This window comes from Giraffa tippelskirchi, chromosome 6 (genome assembly GCF_054371585.1).
Source record: "Giraffa tippelskirchi isolate mGirTip1 chromosome 6, T2T-mGirTip1v1.2.pri, whole genome shotgun sequence".
In the NCBI taxonomy this organism is placed as follows: Eukaryota; Metazoa; Chordata; class Mammalia; order Artiodactyla; family Giraffidae; genus Giraffa; species Giraffa tippelskirchi.
Genome location: NC_137280.1, coordinates 119360001 through 119375990, shown reverse-complemented (window position 1 = coordinate 119375990; position 15990 = coordinate 119360001). Strand labels below are relative to the sequence as shown.

The 15990-nt window shown below is 36.2% G+C and overlaps 2 protein-coding genes and 1 non-coding gene across 13 annotated transcripts in view; 2 read left to right on the top strand and 1 right to left on the bottom strand.

The window, feature by feature from the left end:
• SEC24A (SEC24 homolog A, COPII component) overlaps positions 1–15990 on the bottom strand; it is a 111560-nt gene that overhangs the window by 82376 nt on the left and 13194 nt on the right. The gene's annotated exons all lie outside the window — the stretch shown is intronic.
• Positions 1–15990, top strand: part of SAR1B (secretion associated Ras related GTPase 1B) — a 30611-nt gene that overhangs the window by 7713 nt on the left and 6908 nt on the right. For 3 of the 6 annotated variants that reach the window (XM_081502923.1, XM_081502920.1, XM_081502918.1), the window contains exons 2-7: positions 1174–1315; positions 2437–2512; positions 6012–6131; positions 11912–11977; positions 13430–13533; positions 14574–14705. In XM_081502923.1, the coding sequence (XP_081359049.1) occupies positions 2455–2512; positions 6012–6131; positions 11912–11977; positions 13430–13533; positions 14574–14705 (480 nt within the window). In that variant the 5' untranslated portion in view covers positions 1174–1315; positions 2437–2454. The remainder of the gene's footprint in view (positions 1–1173; positions 1316–2436; positions 2513–6011; positions 6132–11911; positions 11978–13429; positions 13534–14573; positions 14706–15990) is intronic. The other 3 variants (XM_081502921.1, XM_081502919.1, XM_081502917.1) reach the window with 1 other exon arrangement.
• Positions 7730–7836, top strand: LOC145511757 (U6 spliceosomal RNA). Its single transcript, XR_014058138.1, has one exon. It is a non-coding gene; the product is annotated as a U6 spliceosomal RNA (small nuclear RNA).

Here is a 15990-nt window from a genome sequence, read left to right as displayed (position 1 = left end):
CAGTTCAATCCCTGAGTTGGGAAGATCCCCTGGAGAAGGGAAAGGCTACCCACTCCAGTATTCTGGCCTGGAGAATCCCATGGACTGTATAGTCCATGGGGCAGCAAAAAGTCAGACACGACTGAGCGACTTTCACTTCACTATACCTCTTTCTGTTAGTATGCACACACATACCTCATGTCTTTTTTTTATTTGTAATTTATTTTTGGCTGTGGTGAGTCTTTGTTGCTCCGTGGGCTTTGATCTACTTGCGGTAAGCACGGGCAACTCTCTAGTTGAGGTACATGGGCTTTTATTGTGGTGGCTTCTCTTGTTGGGGAACATGGGCTCTAGGGTTCACAAGCTTCAGTAGCTATGGCCCGTGGGCTCAATAGTTGTGGGTCCCGGCTCTAAAGCACAGACTCAACAGCTGTGGTGCACGGGCTTAGTTGCTCCGCAGCCTGTGGGATCTTTCCAGCTCAGGGATGAAACCCGCGTCTTCTACACAAGCAGGTGGATTCTTTACCATTGAGCCACCAGGGAAGCCCACCTCATCTCTCTGTTATTTATTTTTATTGTTTTGTTTCTATGCTCTTATGATCATTACTCCCCTAGTAGCTTAGGATTTACAGTATGGGCATTTTCCCCGCCTTGTGCTTGGATAATTCTTGAAACTCTATAGGGTGAGTTGTTACCATTTTAGATAATATCCTATTCAGTTCTAACATTTTTCAGTTTAGTTGTATTTGTGTAGCTAATTTATCACTCTATAATCTTTTTGAGAGAATGAGCCATCTTTGTCATCAGTATTTGTATTCCCCATAATGTCTAGCTTAGGACCCTGGATGTAATATGAGCTACGTAAGTATGTATTGAATTAGAAAGAAAAAAACTCAACACACCACTGCTTTATTTGATTTTCTACAGTGAAAATTATTATGATTTCCTTTGAAAAGCATATACCTAAAAATCTTCAGAAAAGATAAGCCACGTGTATATATTTTCTCTAAGTCTCAATTTCTCCATGACCTAAAATGATAATAGTAGAAGGAGTTGTAATTTTCAACTTGTAAAATAGTAACTTCTAAGGTAATAGATTCTTCTTACATATTTATGTTGCTTTTGTAGTTACAGCATGTAGTTACAGTATCACATTCTTGTGATACTGACAAATGAAACTATTCACTTTGCCAGTGTTAATCTGGAAATCAACTGGTTGCAAGAACAAAATTCTACTTATGCTGGTTCAAGCAAGAAGTTATTAGAAGAGGGGAGAAACTACTGCCAGGATCCAGGGAATCTCCTAGTAAAGACTGCTAGGCCTTGTGCAAACTAGGTAGGCTGTCTCCTTGTTTCTCACTCTCAAGGTGATGTGGTCTCAATATCTTAACCCTCTAGGAAATTCTGAGCCTGGTGGGCCCATCTTTGTCCAGCTTAGCCCACTTTGGAGGAGAGGTGGTTAAAGAAAGGAGGGCTATGTGTTATACTTTGTCTAAAGAATAGCAAAGATAGCACGGCCCTTCAAACTTCTCAGAGTTGGCCCAAGTTTGGGGCCTAGGTTCTTTTGTTTAGCTCTAGAAAATGAACTTTGTCGATCTGAAAGCATATTTTTGTAGAAATGATACTTATTTTCTAAAGAGGCTTTTTTTTCTCTTGTTTTTCATATTAGGTATATTAGTTTATTAAGTACATGTCAAGTAAATGCTGAATTGAACTACACTCTGCATTTTCTAGTCTGATTTAGTACTTTTTTTTTTTTTTACATTTAGTAACATGATTAAAATTTGAAAAATGCAGAAAGATAATAAAACCAGAAATATACTGTCTGGTACCAACTGCTACAAAAGACCCAGACAAAAAGAAAAAGGGTTTTTACTCCCCATAGGTAAAATCAGATTCAGAAACTTATTTCATGATCATAAATTTCCTCTCTTTTCCTTTTGGCTCTGTCTCTCCCTCTACTCCAACGTTTTGGTAAATATTTCATAGGCAATAGAATTTAATTTACTATTGAACATAGATTATTTCTAACAATTTTATTATGTAATACTTTGATGAACATCTTTATACATAAAGCCTTTCCATATTTAGGACAATTTCTAAAAGTAGAATTCTTGGGTCAGATTGTATCACCAGATACATTACTGCCAAATTGGTTTTAAAAAAGATTTGTTCCAATTTATACTGCCATTAATAATGCTTCTCTTACCACATTTTTTCTAGTCTTGACTGTTATAATTATTTTTCATGTTTGCTACTTTGATGGGCAGGGAATGGTCTCTACATGGTATTTTAATGGCATTTTGTTTTTTATGCATCAGTATAGACCAGGTTAGACTGGCCTGGAAGAGTATTTAACTCTTTGTAGTAAGGCTGCTATAGGACTATTTACTCACCGTTGATGTTTAATGTGGTTGCTATTTAATATTGACTACTAAATCCCACTTTTTTTTCCAGACCCTATAAGATTTGGCTATGTCCTTCATATTTGACTGGATTTACAGTGGTTTCAGCAGTGTGCTACAGTTTTTAGGTAATGTTGGCCCTTTGTTCTCTTTTGTTATCCCATTTAATCCTACTTATATAAAAGTGTCTTTTATTTGTCTAGAGCCTCTTTATATGTAACCCAGTAGTTACAGATGTGGGCTTTGGAATCATGCAAACATATTCAACTACTCATTATACCTGTTATGAAGTATTCTTAGATAAATTGCTTTCTCCACTGTAGCCTTAATCTCCTTATGTGTAAAATGATTAACAATTCCTACCTCCTAAGGTTGCTGATAAGCATATTACTAGCAGGAATAGCTACCATTTATTAGCCAGTTTCCATAAAAGCTTTACATCCTTTACTTCAGGTAATCCTCACAGGAATCCAAGGCATTATTATTTTTGCTTTTTTAATAAAAATGCATGTTCCATCAAGTACCTCATATATTATAAATGGCATTTTTTAACCTACTAAATGAGACTTGTTTACCCAGAGATTCTGACTAGTGATCTTCTCTTTATAGATTTTACAGATAGGAAAAACGTTCGCTTCTCATTCTTTTATTAACACTCTTGACTTCTCACATTTTTCAGTGAAACAGGATTTTTTTTCCCCCCAAAGACAAACTTTTGATTAACTTTTATGTTGGGATATATACAACTTTACTATTGCAATAATTAACAAAAATATTTCTAGTCCCCTGTTTTCAGTTTTTGCTCTAATTTGAATTGGCAGAAAGAGAAGCATTTCATGTAATTACAAATTGATAAACATAGTTCAAACTGGCCACAACTGTACTTATGGAATGATATCTTCTATATAAAAAATATTTCTTTCTCCACAAACATAATCTTAACTGAGGAAGTAAATTTTGCTTGGGAAATATACATTTTCTTTGACTACTGTATATTAAAAGGATGAAAGTATAAGGTCAAATTTTGTCATTGTATTTTTATTTCTTAGTTGAACCTTAATATTCACAAATTTAAAAAAACCCAGGATGTTTTCCTTTATGTTTTAAAAATAAAATTCCTCACATTACTTTATACTGTTGCTCTACCACAGGTCAAATGTCAGATCTCGCTATACTACCTCCAAGAGAATTCTTAAGTATTTTGTCACATATTTGTAAGAACTGGGTCAGAAATAGGGGTTTTTAAACTTTATTTTGCTGACCTTTTGGATTATAACAGGTTGGAATCTGTATCTCAGTTTACAGAACAATGAATCTATCCTGAATTATGTTGAAAAGGCAAAAAAGACTGCATCACAGTCAGGAACAAGAAAGTTAATAGTGCTAACACAGGAGGCAGTGTAGAGAAATGGAAATGAACCAAAGGTCTGGGATCAGACATGGGTTCAAATGTCAGACCTGACTTCAGCATTTGAGTAAATAAGTTAATTGAGTCTTCATTTCTCCTCTGTAAAAAAGACGATAATGATGCTCCTATACAGAGTTGAGGATTAAGTGAAATAATGTATGCAGGTGTTTAACAGTGCCTACCACAGAACAGAAATTTTGTTCAATCCAGTTGAAAGATTAAATGCTCTAGCTGTTCCCCTTTGGAATCTTATCTGGTACACTTTTACGATTTAAAAGCTAGGGTGATAAGACTGAGTGCATTGGTTATAAACAATCTATGTAGAAACCTTTTAAGAAATATAAATGTTTAAGGAGATTATTAGTCATATTCATAATTAAAGGAGAGCTGTAGTATCCCAGCTCAAATGACTGTGGAAGATAATTTTCTCCTTAGGATCCAGGTTGTTGGTCAATACATGATCAAAAGATTAGGACTTGAAAAAAAATTTACTTCTTAAACTTAAATGTGGGTATGTAACTAAATGTTATTTTAGCATGAACTTACTAGAAAATGGATAGCCCAATCTGTAATTGCCTAATAGCTTTAAAATTTCACTTACTGATTAAATTTGAGTTGCTTCTGTGTTCCCTGTCCTCATATACTTCTATGTAATTCCATAAGACAATTAAATGATGAGAGAGTAAAAAAAAGTAAAAAAAAAAAAAAAAAAAAGACAATTAAATGCATGAAAAATAAAGTTCAGTACTACTACATACCTATCAGAATGCCCCAAATTCAGATGCTGACAATACCAAATGTTGTCAATACTAAATGACAATACCAAATGTTGATGGAGATGTGAAACAACAGGAATTCTTATTCATTACTGGTGGTAATACAAAATGGTATAACCACTTTGGAAGACAGTTTGTTGTTCTCTTATGAAACTGAACATACTCTTATCATTCAGTCCATTAGTTGTGCTCCTTGGTATTTACCCAAAGGAAGTGAAAACTTACATCCATCCAGAAACCTGCACACAGATATTTATAGCAGCTTTAGCCATAATTGCCAAAACGTGGAAGCAACCAAGATGTCCTTTAGTGGGTGGATGGATAAATATATTACGGTACAGCCAGATAATGGAATACTACACAGCATGAGAAAGAAAATGGGCTATCAAGCCATGAAAATACATGGAGAAACCTTACATGCATATTACTTAGTGGAAGAAGCCAATCTGAAAGGCTACATATTGTGTGATTCCAACTACATGACATTCTAGAGAAGGCAAAAATATGGAGACCATAAAAAGATGAGTGGTTGCTGGGCAGTGGGTAGGGTGGATATATAGGCAGAGTACAGAGACTTTTTAGGGCAGTGAAAATATTCTGTATAATGATGGACATAAGTCATTAAACTTCTGTCCTCTTTTGGGGGAGAGTCTATATATGTGGGGACAGAGGTATATGGGAAATACCTGTACCTTCGAGTTTTGTTGTAAACCTTAAAGTGCTCTAAGAAAAGTCTTTGAAATATATATATAAAAAGCTCCATATGGAATTCTGCAATAAATGTCAGTCTACTGTAAACTAGTCAGTGCTGTCTTTATCTGTTTATCACTTTAGCTATCAGTGCTTGATTGATATATTTAAAATTATGTGCTTGGATATTTTTGTTGTTGCTTAGTTTTACGCAGTCATGTTAATAGTTTAACCTTATTCTCAGGTAAATTTGACAGCGAACTAAACTTTTTTACTGAAAAAAACTCACATTTTTCTTTTGGTCTAGCTTCATAAATATATGATCTCAAGTATTTTATGTTTCTCTAGTAGAGGGTACAGATATTTGTCAAGGGATAAATTAAAAAGAGGATTTAAGTTAAATCATCAAGGGAATTGGCACTTTGGTATTGCAAGATAAGTTTAGGTCACACACATTCACTGACTGGGGCAAAGTTTAGTTTTATAATGATCTGACGTCCCAAATCATAATAGATTTAAAATAGCTCTTCAAAACTAAAAATAGGTTAGAAATCCAAGCTTTTTCAGGGCAATTTATAAAATCTTAAAAGTTCAAAAGGTTAATAAGTGTCTCTTTATCAAAAATCTGGGGTAATTAGGAAAAGTATCCAAATAACTAAATTGTGAAGATTATATTATACTTTTATTTAAAGTCATTTTATTTCTATAATCTATGTCAGATATCACTGACTAATCATAGCTCTTACTCTGCAGGATTATATAAGAAAACTGGTAAATTGGTATTTCTTGGATTGGATAATGCGGGAAAAACAACATTGCTACACATGCTAAAAGATGACAGACTTGGACAACATGTGCCCACGTTACATCCCAGTAAGTATATTCTCCCATACAGTGTGTTACTTGAAGTGATACCAATTCATAGGCCCTAACCAAAAGGTTTTGTTTGTTTTTTGGTGGATAAATTATGATCATGTCATTTCCCTTGTTCTTAATATAGTAAATGATAAGTGACCCAACTCCAGGGAGTATATTTAGATCTTGAAATAATACTCGTATCATCTTATAGTTAGTATACCTCTGTCCAACTAGAGGAGTTAAAAAGTTAATGTCTCAGGGATTATGATAGTATATTCAACCACATATTACTTAGGTTATAAATAGTCAGCATTACCTTTCTTATATAACCTAAATTTCTTTCAAATTTTAGAACTGTACTATTTTAATCATTATTCAGTGGACAGATTATAGTCTTATACTTTGCTGTAGCTCTTAACTTATTAACCAGTTATTTTTCTGGTTCTAACAACCTGAACTGTTTCTAATATAAAGACCATAGAATTTTTCTTCCAAAAAACAGGGCATGTATTGATACACTTAATAGAATGTTTTCTTTTATTTTGTTTTTGGCCAGGCCCCATGGCTTGCAGGATCTTAGTCCCTCAACCAGGGATTGAACCTGAGCCCACAGCAGTGATAGCGCCAAGTCTTAACCACTGGACCACCAGGGAATTCCCTAGAAAGTGTTAAAGTAATTGAAAAATAATTTGCTGCGCTTTCTTTTAGAAAGCCAACTGAAAGACATTAATAATGATTCTGTAAATCACTAAATACGTATCGTTCTTAATAAGATTATGTAACAGGTACTATTGAGAGGGTCAAGTTAAAGTGACAAAATTAGTCACTTTAAAATTAGAAACAGAAGTCTAATTTTAAAATACCTGTGGGGGACTTCCCTGGAAGTCCAGTGGTTTAGAGTCTGAGCTTCCAGTGTGGGGGCACACAGATTCAGTCCTTGGTTGGGGAACTAATATCCCACATGCTGCATGGCACAACAACAAAAACTTATGAACTTGTTTTACTGTTGAAAAGACTATGAATCAACTACACAGAGAGTTTAAAGACAAGCTAATCCACAGATTTTGAAATAATGAGTGTCGGCCTTAAAAATGAATATAAAGTTGAGAATTGGACTAAAAAGTAAATAATAAAACAGTTAATTTAATTCCGTAAATATACTAAGAACAAGGAAGGAAAACAGAACAAAACAAACTACGATTTTATCTCTAAAACTGTTAGTGAGTCAAGTTGGAAAAGGAAGATTTCATAAAATTGATACTTTTTTTTTTACATTAGGAGAAGAAAGTGGGGCTTGACAAATAAGATTCTGATACAAGAACAATACTGTTAAAGAAAAATCATGGTGAAATTGAGTATATAAAATTATCTGCAAAAACAGCAGAATTGGAAGAGATTACACAGTGGTCTTATATTAGGTGTAAGTCACTTTTAAAATTTTATGATGTTCTTTTTAATATATTCAACAAATATTTTTTGAGCACTTGCTTTATGTCAGACATTGTTCTAAGTACTAGGAGTAAAAACAGTGGCACAAAACAAATGTTATCTCAACCTTCCTGCATCTCACATTCATTTTAGCTTATATTTTCAATTAATCAAAAGCATTATGTGTACTCTCTTCAGCAGCACATATACTAAAATTAGAAAGACACAGAGAAGATAAGCATGGCCCCTGCAGAAGGATGACACATAAATTTGTGAAGCATTCCATATTTTTAAGAATGAAATTAAAAATACTCTCTAACACCATACCAAAAATAAACTCAAAATGGATTAAAGATCTAAATATAAGACTGGATACTATAAAACTCTTAGGGGAAAATGTAGGCAGAACGCTCTCTGACATAAATCTCAGCAGTATCTTTTTTGATCTACTTCTAGAGTAATGAAAATAAAAATAAACAAATAGGGCCTAATTAAGCTTAAAAGCTTTTGTATAGCAAAAGAAACCATAAAAAAAATAAAAAACAAGCCACAGAATAGGAGAAAATATTTGCAAAGAGACTGACAAGGGATTAATCTCCAAAATATACTAACAGCTCATGCAGCTCAATGTCAAGAAAACAAACAACCCAATTAAAAAATGGGCAGAATATCTAAATAGACATTTCTTCAAAGAAGACAGATGGATGGCCAAAGGGCACATAAACAGGCCTTCAACATCACTAATTACTAGAGAAATGGAAATCAAAACTGCAATGAGGTATCACCTCACATCAGTCATAATGGCCATCCTCAGAAAAATCTACAAACGATAAATGCTGGAGAGGGTTTGGAGAAAAGGTAACCCTCTTACATTGTTGGTGGGAATGTAAATTGGTACAACTATTTTGGAGAACAGTATGATAGTTCCTTAAAAAACTAAATAGAGAACTACCATATGGTTCAACAATCCCACTCCTGGGCATATATCTGGAGAAAAACCATAATTAAAAAGATACATGCTCCCCAGTGTTCACTGCAGCACTGTTTACAATAGTCAGGACATGGAAGCAACCCAAATGTCCATCAACAGAGGAATGGATAAAGAAGATGTAGTACATATATACAGTAGAATGTTGTTGTTGTTGTTGTTGTTTAGTCACTCAGTTGTGTCCGACTGTTTGTGACCCCATGGACTGTAGCCTGCCACGCTCCTCTGTCCATGGCATTTCCCAGGCAAGAAAACTGGAGTGGGTTGCCGTTTCCCTCTCCAGGGTCTCTTCCTAACCCAGGGATTGATTACTCAGCCATAAAAAAGAATGAAACAATGCTATTTGCAGCAACATGGATGGACCTAGAGATTTATCATACTAAGTGAAGTAAGTCAGACAAAGACAAATTTCATGATGTCAGCCATATGTGGAATCTAGTAAAAAATGATACAAATGTACTTATTTACAAAACAGACTCACAGATCTGGAAATCAAATTTATGGTTTATCAAAGGGGAAACATGGGGCAAGTAATAAATTAGGAGATAGGGATTAGCATATACATACCACTATATATAAAATAGATAACTAACAAGAGCCCACTGTATAGTACAGGGAACTCTACTCAATATTCTGTAATAACCTGTATGGGGAAAGAATCTGAAAAAGAATGGATAAATATATATGATTCACTTTGCTGTACACCTGAAACTAACACAATATTATAAATCAACCATACTCCAATAAAAAAATTTTTTTAATGAATATGGGAGGAAGGTAACATGTATCTACCCTATGATCTGGCAATTCTACTGCTAGATATTTTTTTAGGAAAAATGAAAAAATATGTTCACCAAAATCCTCATACAGGAATATTTGTTATACCAGCTTTACCTGTATTAACTCCAAACTGGAAGCAGTTCAGATGTCCTTCATTAAAAGAATGGATAAACAATGGAATTCTATTCAACAAAAAGGAATAAAGTACAGATGCACACAATGCATATTAATATTGCATGGAAGAGGCTGGTCACAAAAGTTATATACTATATGATGCCCTTTATATAAAATTCTAAAACAGGCAAAACAAACCTGTGATGATAGAATTCAGATCAGTGCTTGCTTCTGGGAGTGGAGGTGTGGACTGACTCGGCAAGGGCAAGAAGGAACGTGCTGGGATGTTAACAGTGTTCTGTATCTTCATCAAATTGGGACTCATTTTATAAAGCAAGGAGTGTACCAGAGATTGTAACCATAGAGATAGTTTGCCAGCCACGTCCAAGCATTATCTTTTCCTAATGGAAAGGATCATGCTTTGAACACAAATTGTATTAATTATCCATTCAGCTGGCAGTCTTCCTACAGAATTTTTTAGCAAGATAAACTACTCTGGGGTCTCATAGCTATACTGAATAGTTAACAATTGTACTGAACCTTTCACTGTAATTGTAGCAGTCTTCTGCTTTTGTCCGTGAGGGAATAATGGAGTCTGGAATTACCCTCCCACTATAAATGACTAGAAAAGTGGACAAAAATATACACTACAACTGTTTTCAGATATTGGGCAATAGCTAGCACAGGGCTATGATTCCTGAGAAAAGAAAAACAAACCCTTGTTTGTTTTAAGTTTTATCACAGGGGTTAATTTTAAGACCATGGTGTAGGGAGAGGAAACCCAAACACAGCCCAGTAGTCTTATTGAATTGAGGAGACAAGAGACCAGAATTTGGGGAGGCTGAGGTGACTAGAATTTGCTGGGCAGATTACCACAGAGGAAACAGCTCTGTAGAGAAAGAACTCCAGAAATATTCACAGCTGAATACCAATCTGTGCATACATAGGGTAAAACTACACATAGCCCGTCAAAAGAAGTTATAGGGAACTGGTTAGCCAGTTCATTCCCAGAGCTCACACGGAGCTATGAATCCACGTACCCACCAGCCAGAAAGAAAAGACCGTGTAGACTACTCCAAAAAAGCACATCTTAGTAATGAGGCTAACGTAGCTCCAAAGTAAAGGCTACTTTAGATCTACCATAACAAAACTTTAAAACTGACCTGCAAGCAGTTTAACTGCCTGCCAGAACAAAGGAACAAAGTCCAACTTATTTTGGGGGTGTTTTGTGTGTTTTTTTGACAGTGCCCTGGAGCTTGTAGGATCTTAGTTCCCTGACCAGGGTCCCCACAGTGAGATGGCTGAGTCTTCACCACTGGACCACCAGAGAGTTCCCAAAGCCCAACTTCCCTGAAAAGGATACAACAAAATCCAACATCCAATAAAAAATTACTAGACATGCAAAGAAGCAGGGAAGTGTGATCACTAAACACAAGAAAAATCAATCAGTAAAAACAGATTGATGGCACAAGTAAAAAAGATGATGGAATTAGGAAATATGAACATTAAAACAGCTGTTATGAATATGCTCAAGGATTTAAGGGAAACACAAACATAATGAGGAGAGAAATGGAAGATTTAAGACAGAACCAAATGGAACTTACGGAAAAGAGAAATATCAGAAATGAAATTTACACTGGATAGGATTAAAAGCAAATTAGACAGCACCAGTACTGCAGAAGGAAAGATCAGTGAACTTAAGTCAATGAAATAGACTAAAACAGAGAGAAAAGTGACTAAAAAAAAACCACAAATGAACAAAGCCTCAGTGACTTGTGGGACGATATTAAGCAATCTAGCAAACCTATCACTAAAATCCCAAAAGGGAAAGTAAGGGAGCAGAAAAAAAATTTGAAGAAATAATAGCCAAATTTTTTATTAGAATTATGTTTGCCATTAAAGACTGTGTGTGTGTGTGCTTAGTCACTCAGTTGTGTCTGACTCTTTGCCAACCCCGTGGACTGTAGTCCACCAGGCTCCTCTGTCTATGGGTATTCTCCAGGCAAGAATACTAGAGTGGGTTGCCATGCCCTCCTCCAGGGGATCTTCCCAACCCAGGGATCAGACCCAGGTCTCCGCATTGCAGATGGATTCTTCATGGTCTGAGCCATTAGGAAGCCCCAAAACCATTACCTGTGAAATATAACAGCCATGAGAAAATATTGTTTTTTCACCTTTATCATTTAAGATGAATAACAGGAAAAATTATTAGGTTAGACCAGTCACTTGAATTCACAGTAAATAATTGTCAATTTCAGCTGGATAGAGAAGGAAAAATAAGTTGGATTTGTGGTGGGCACTGAATACTAGAATTGAATATTACCAATTACTTACATTATACTGGCAATATGAGAGTTATAACAAAGAATTCCTTTTTGATTTGACCTTATTTGGAATTAAAGTAAATCAAACTTTAAGTGGCAGTATATACCAGAAATGTACTTCTAATTTTCATGTTTTAAAAAGATTTTGTATTATTATTTAGCTTCAGAAGAACTAACCATTGCTGGCATGACCTTTACAACTTTTGATCTGGGTGGACATGTTCAAGGTGAGATTCTACTACTCTTACAGTTGTTTTATTTTATTTAATAAAAACGTGACCATTATGTTAAAGTGCATGAAATCTCATTTTATTCAAGGAAAGCCAGAGTAGATTTAAAATTTAGGAATTATCACCCCTGGATAAATGCTTTAAATGCAAAGGATGATTTTCATGATACTCCAGTCTGAATTGCTTTTGGTGATAAAGCATATGAGTAAAATTTCACCTCGATTTTTTCTCTTCTTCAGCCCACCTCTCTCTTGCTGTCATAATCATGTTATGAATATGTCATTGCTCCTATTGCTCCATATGAAAAGCTTTCAGTGGCTAACTCATTACCTACAAAATAAAGGCCATACTCACTGACCTGGTATTCAGGATCTCTATGACCTGATCACACTTTACTTTCTGAGTCTTTATTTCCCACTATTCCCTTTCTCATTTTATTACTCCAGCCACACCAGACCATCTTGGTGTTTGCTCTCCCGCCTCTGCTTATGTGGCCTCCATCAGCACACAGGTCACCCACTTTCAGGGCCCAGTGTGAGTGTGGCCGCCTCCCCTGGTAGCCGCTCCCAGCTGGGAGTGCTCTCAACTATACTCACCTAGCGGTTAGTGCATTTGTACACATGTCTAAGGATTGGAATGACTGTCTTATTTCAGACTCTACTAAACTTTCTGGGATTGAAATGCTAGTACTTAGCAGTACCCACTACATAGTAATTCATAAATAATGAATACTACAAAGGTTGTGGCTAGAGAAAGCACATTTGAGATATACATCAGTTGTTTAAAATATACATAAACTAATTCCTAGAATATAATGATTAGATTTAGAACCTAATGGAGGTTGAGGCTTCATCTCTATATGAAGGTGTATTATAAAGCTGAAGTCAGGAGAAAAAAGTTACCTTCCTCTAGGGCAACCTCAAAAATATTTTCTTTTCTAAAAGAGAATGTCATGGAAAAAATCACCCTAATGGTTTCATAAACTTGTGCTATGAGTAGAACAATTTGCTTTTTTTTTTTAACTTAACAAGTCTGAACCTGATACTGATTTCCTTCTGTCACTGACTCCAGACTTGATCACTGGCAAAAAACTGATAAACTAGAAATGTCAAAAAGAAATGAATACTGCATATAACAAATAGTAGTGGTCCCTCCAATGAACTTAATGTGCATCCTTGTCCATTAGTAAGCAAATAGTAATTCTTCTTCTGACATGGGTAAACTGGGGCAGAGTAAAATATTTGACTTGCCCAAATTAAGGAAAACCTGTAATTTCTTCTTTGATCATCTGGAAAGATTTTGGCAATACTGGGTAAAAGATTAACAAGTATATATGATGTAGCAGCAGCTAAGGGATAATTACACTTGATATCTTGTTGGACTCTTCCGTCAAACCATCTGCTAGGTTTGACCAGCAAATAAAATCTAACTCCTGATTGTTTTTGTTAGCTCGAAGAGTGTGGAAAAACTACCTTCCTGCTATCAATGGCATTGTATTTCTGGTGGATTGTGCAGACCATGAAAGGCTGTTAGAATCAAAAGAAGAACTTGATGTAAGTTAAATAATTAAAACTAAACAGTTGAATCACTCTGGTAAGCCTGAGAAAATAGGTTAGAGATGTAGGAATGAGAGTGTAGCTTTTCTGCAGCCTCTGATGTAACTCCTGACAATTTGTGGAGTTCAGAGATTGCTTAGAATGCAGAGGGAAGTACCTTGGAGTAATTGTGGCTATCGAGGAGTACTAGCAAGATTTCCTTCCTGAAGGCTTAGGCTCATTCTATGCAGTGTGTGTCCCTGTAGTTTATTTCATATCTGCTGCATTCCTGTAGTGGCTTGGTCTTAAGCACCTGGTCCTCCAGGTGGTTTCTTCAGGAGTTGGCCAGAACCTGGAAATGGTATATCATGCTATCTTTGTCACCATTCCCAGGGGTGATCAAGGCCATGTGTAGCCACCTCCTCTCTCATCTCCCAGGTTATGTGCTTTGTAAAGGGGCTCAGGGGTAGTAGGCAAGGCCAGTGCTAGACCTGGGCCCACAGAGAAAGGAGGTCCATGATTTGATGAAAGGTTGACCCGACCATGCCTCTACCAAGAGCAAGCAAACAAGTACTTATTCATGTGGAAAAGTCCTGGTAAGTTCTATGGTCATGGAACAGAGCCAGAGAATTCCTTTATTCCTACTTCGTGCCAGGCACTATGCATATTACCTCATTTAATTCTGAGATTAACTCTGTAAGGTAGGTGCTACTATTGCAGATTCTCTTTGAACTTCAATGAGCCTTATTTGTCTAAGATCTCACAACTCAAAAGCAGCAGAATTAGAAATGAAACCAGGTCTGCACACCTTCAAGATGTTGAGTCTAGTCACAGTGAGCATTTATAGAAGGAGACAGAGAGGCAGAAGAATTGAGCCATGGGATCGTTCAGCTCACTTTAAAATGTAGGGAAAGTTCACCAAAGAAAGCCAAACTGCCAGGATATGATAGAGAGTGAGCCCTCGATGCCCATTTGCTATCTTGTCACAATGGGCCCTTTAGATGGTTTTATATCAACATCTTATCTTTCATTTTGCTTTGTTTTTGTGTTTTTTTCAGTCACTAATGACAGATGAAACTGTTGCTAATGTGCCTATACTGATTCTTGGGAATAAGATTGACAGGCCTGAAGCCATCAGTGAAGAGAGGTTGCGAGAGATGTTTGGTTTATATGGTCAGACAACAGGAAAGGTAAAAAAAAAAAAAAAAATTGACATGTGAATATTTCATTCAGTAGTACAAATATCTTTTAATTTACTTTTAATCTTCTCAAAAGGTCTGTTCCCATACTACCCCTAACAGTAATCATGCTTTTCAGTCTAATTGGTAGTCTGGCTTCTTTTTTTTAATTGGGATAAAACAAGACCAGGAGCAGACTGTGGCTCAGATCATGAACTGCTTATTGCCAAATTCAGACTTAAATTGAAGAAAGTAGGGAAAACCACTAGTCCATTCAGGTATGACCTAGATCAAATCCCTTATGAGTATACAGTGGAAGTGACAAATAGATTTAAGGGACTAGACCTGATAGACAGAGTGCCTGATGAACTATGGACAGAGGTTCGTGACATTGTACAGGAGACAGGAATCAAGAAAATCCCCATGGAAAAGAAATGCAAAAAAGCAAAATGGCTGTCTGAGGAGGACTTACAGATAGCTGGGAAGAGAAGAGAAGCAAAAAGCAAAGGAGAAAAGGAAAGGTATTCCCATCTGAATGCAGAGTTCCAAAGAATAGCAAGGAGAGATATGAAAGCCTTCCTCAGCGATCAGTGCAAAGAAATAGAGGAAAACAACAGATTGGGAAAGACTAGAGATCTCTTCAAGAAAATTAGAGATACCAAGGGAACATTTCATGCAAAGATGGGCTCGATAAAGGACAGAAATGGTATGGACCTAACAAAAGCAGAAGATATCAAGAAGAGGTGGCAAGAATACACAGAAGAACTGTACAAAAAAGATCTTCACGACCCAGATAATCACGATGGTGTGATCACTCACCTAGAGCCAGACATCCTGGAATGTGAAGTCAAGTGGGCCTTAGAAAGCATCACTACGAACAAAGTTAGTGGAGGTGATGGAATTCCAGTTGAGCTATTTCAAATCCTCAAAGGTGATGCTGTGAAAGTGCTGCACTCGATATGCCAGCAAATTTGGAGAACTCAGCAGTGGCCACAGGACTGGAAAAGGTCAGTTTTCGTTCCAGTCCCAAAGAAAGGCAATGCCAAAGAATGCTCAAACTACCACACAATTGCACTCATCTCACACGCTAGTAAAGTAATGCTCAAAATTCTCCAAGCCAGTCTTCAGCAATACGTGAACCGTGAACTTCCAGAAGTTCAAGCTGGTTTTAGAAAAGGCAGAGGAACCAGAGATCAAATTGCCAATATCCGCTGGATCATCGAAAAAGCAAGAAAGTTCCAGAAAAACATCTATTTCTGCTTTATTGACTATGCCAAAGCCTTTGACTGTGTGGATC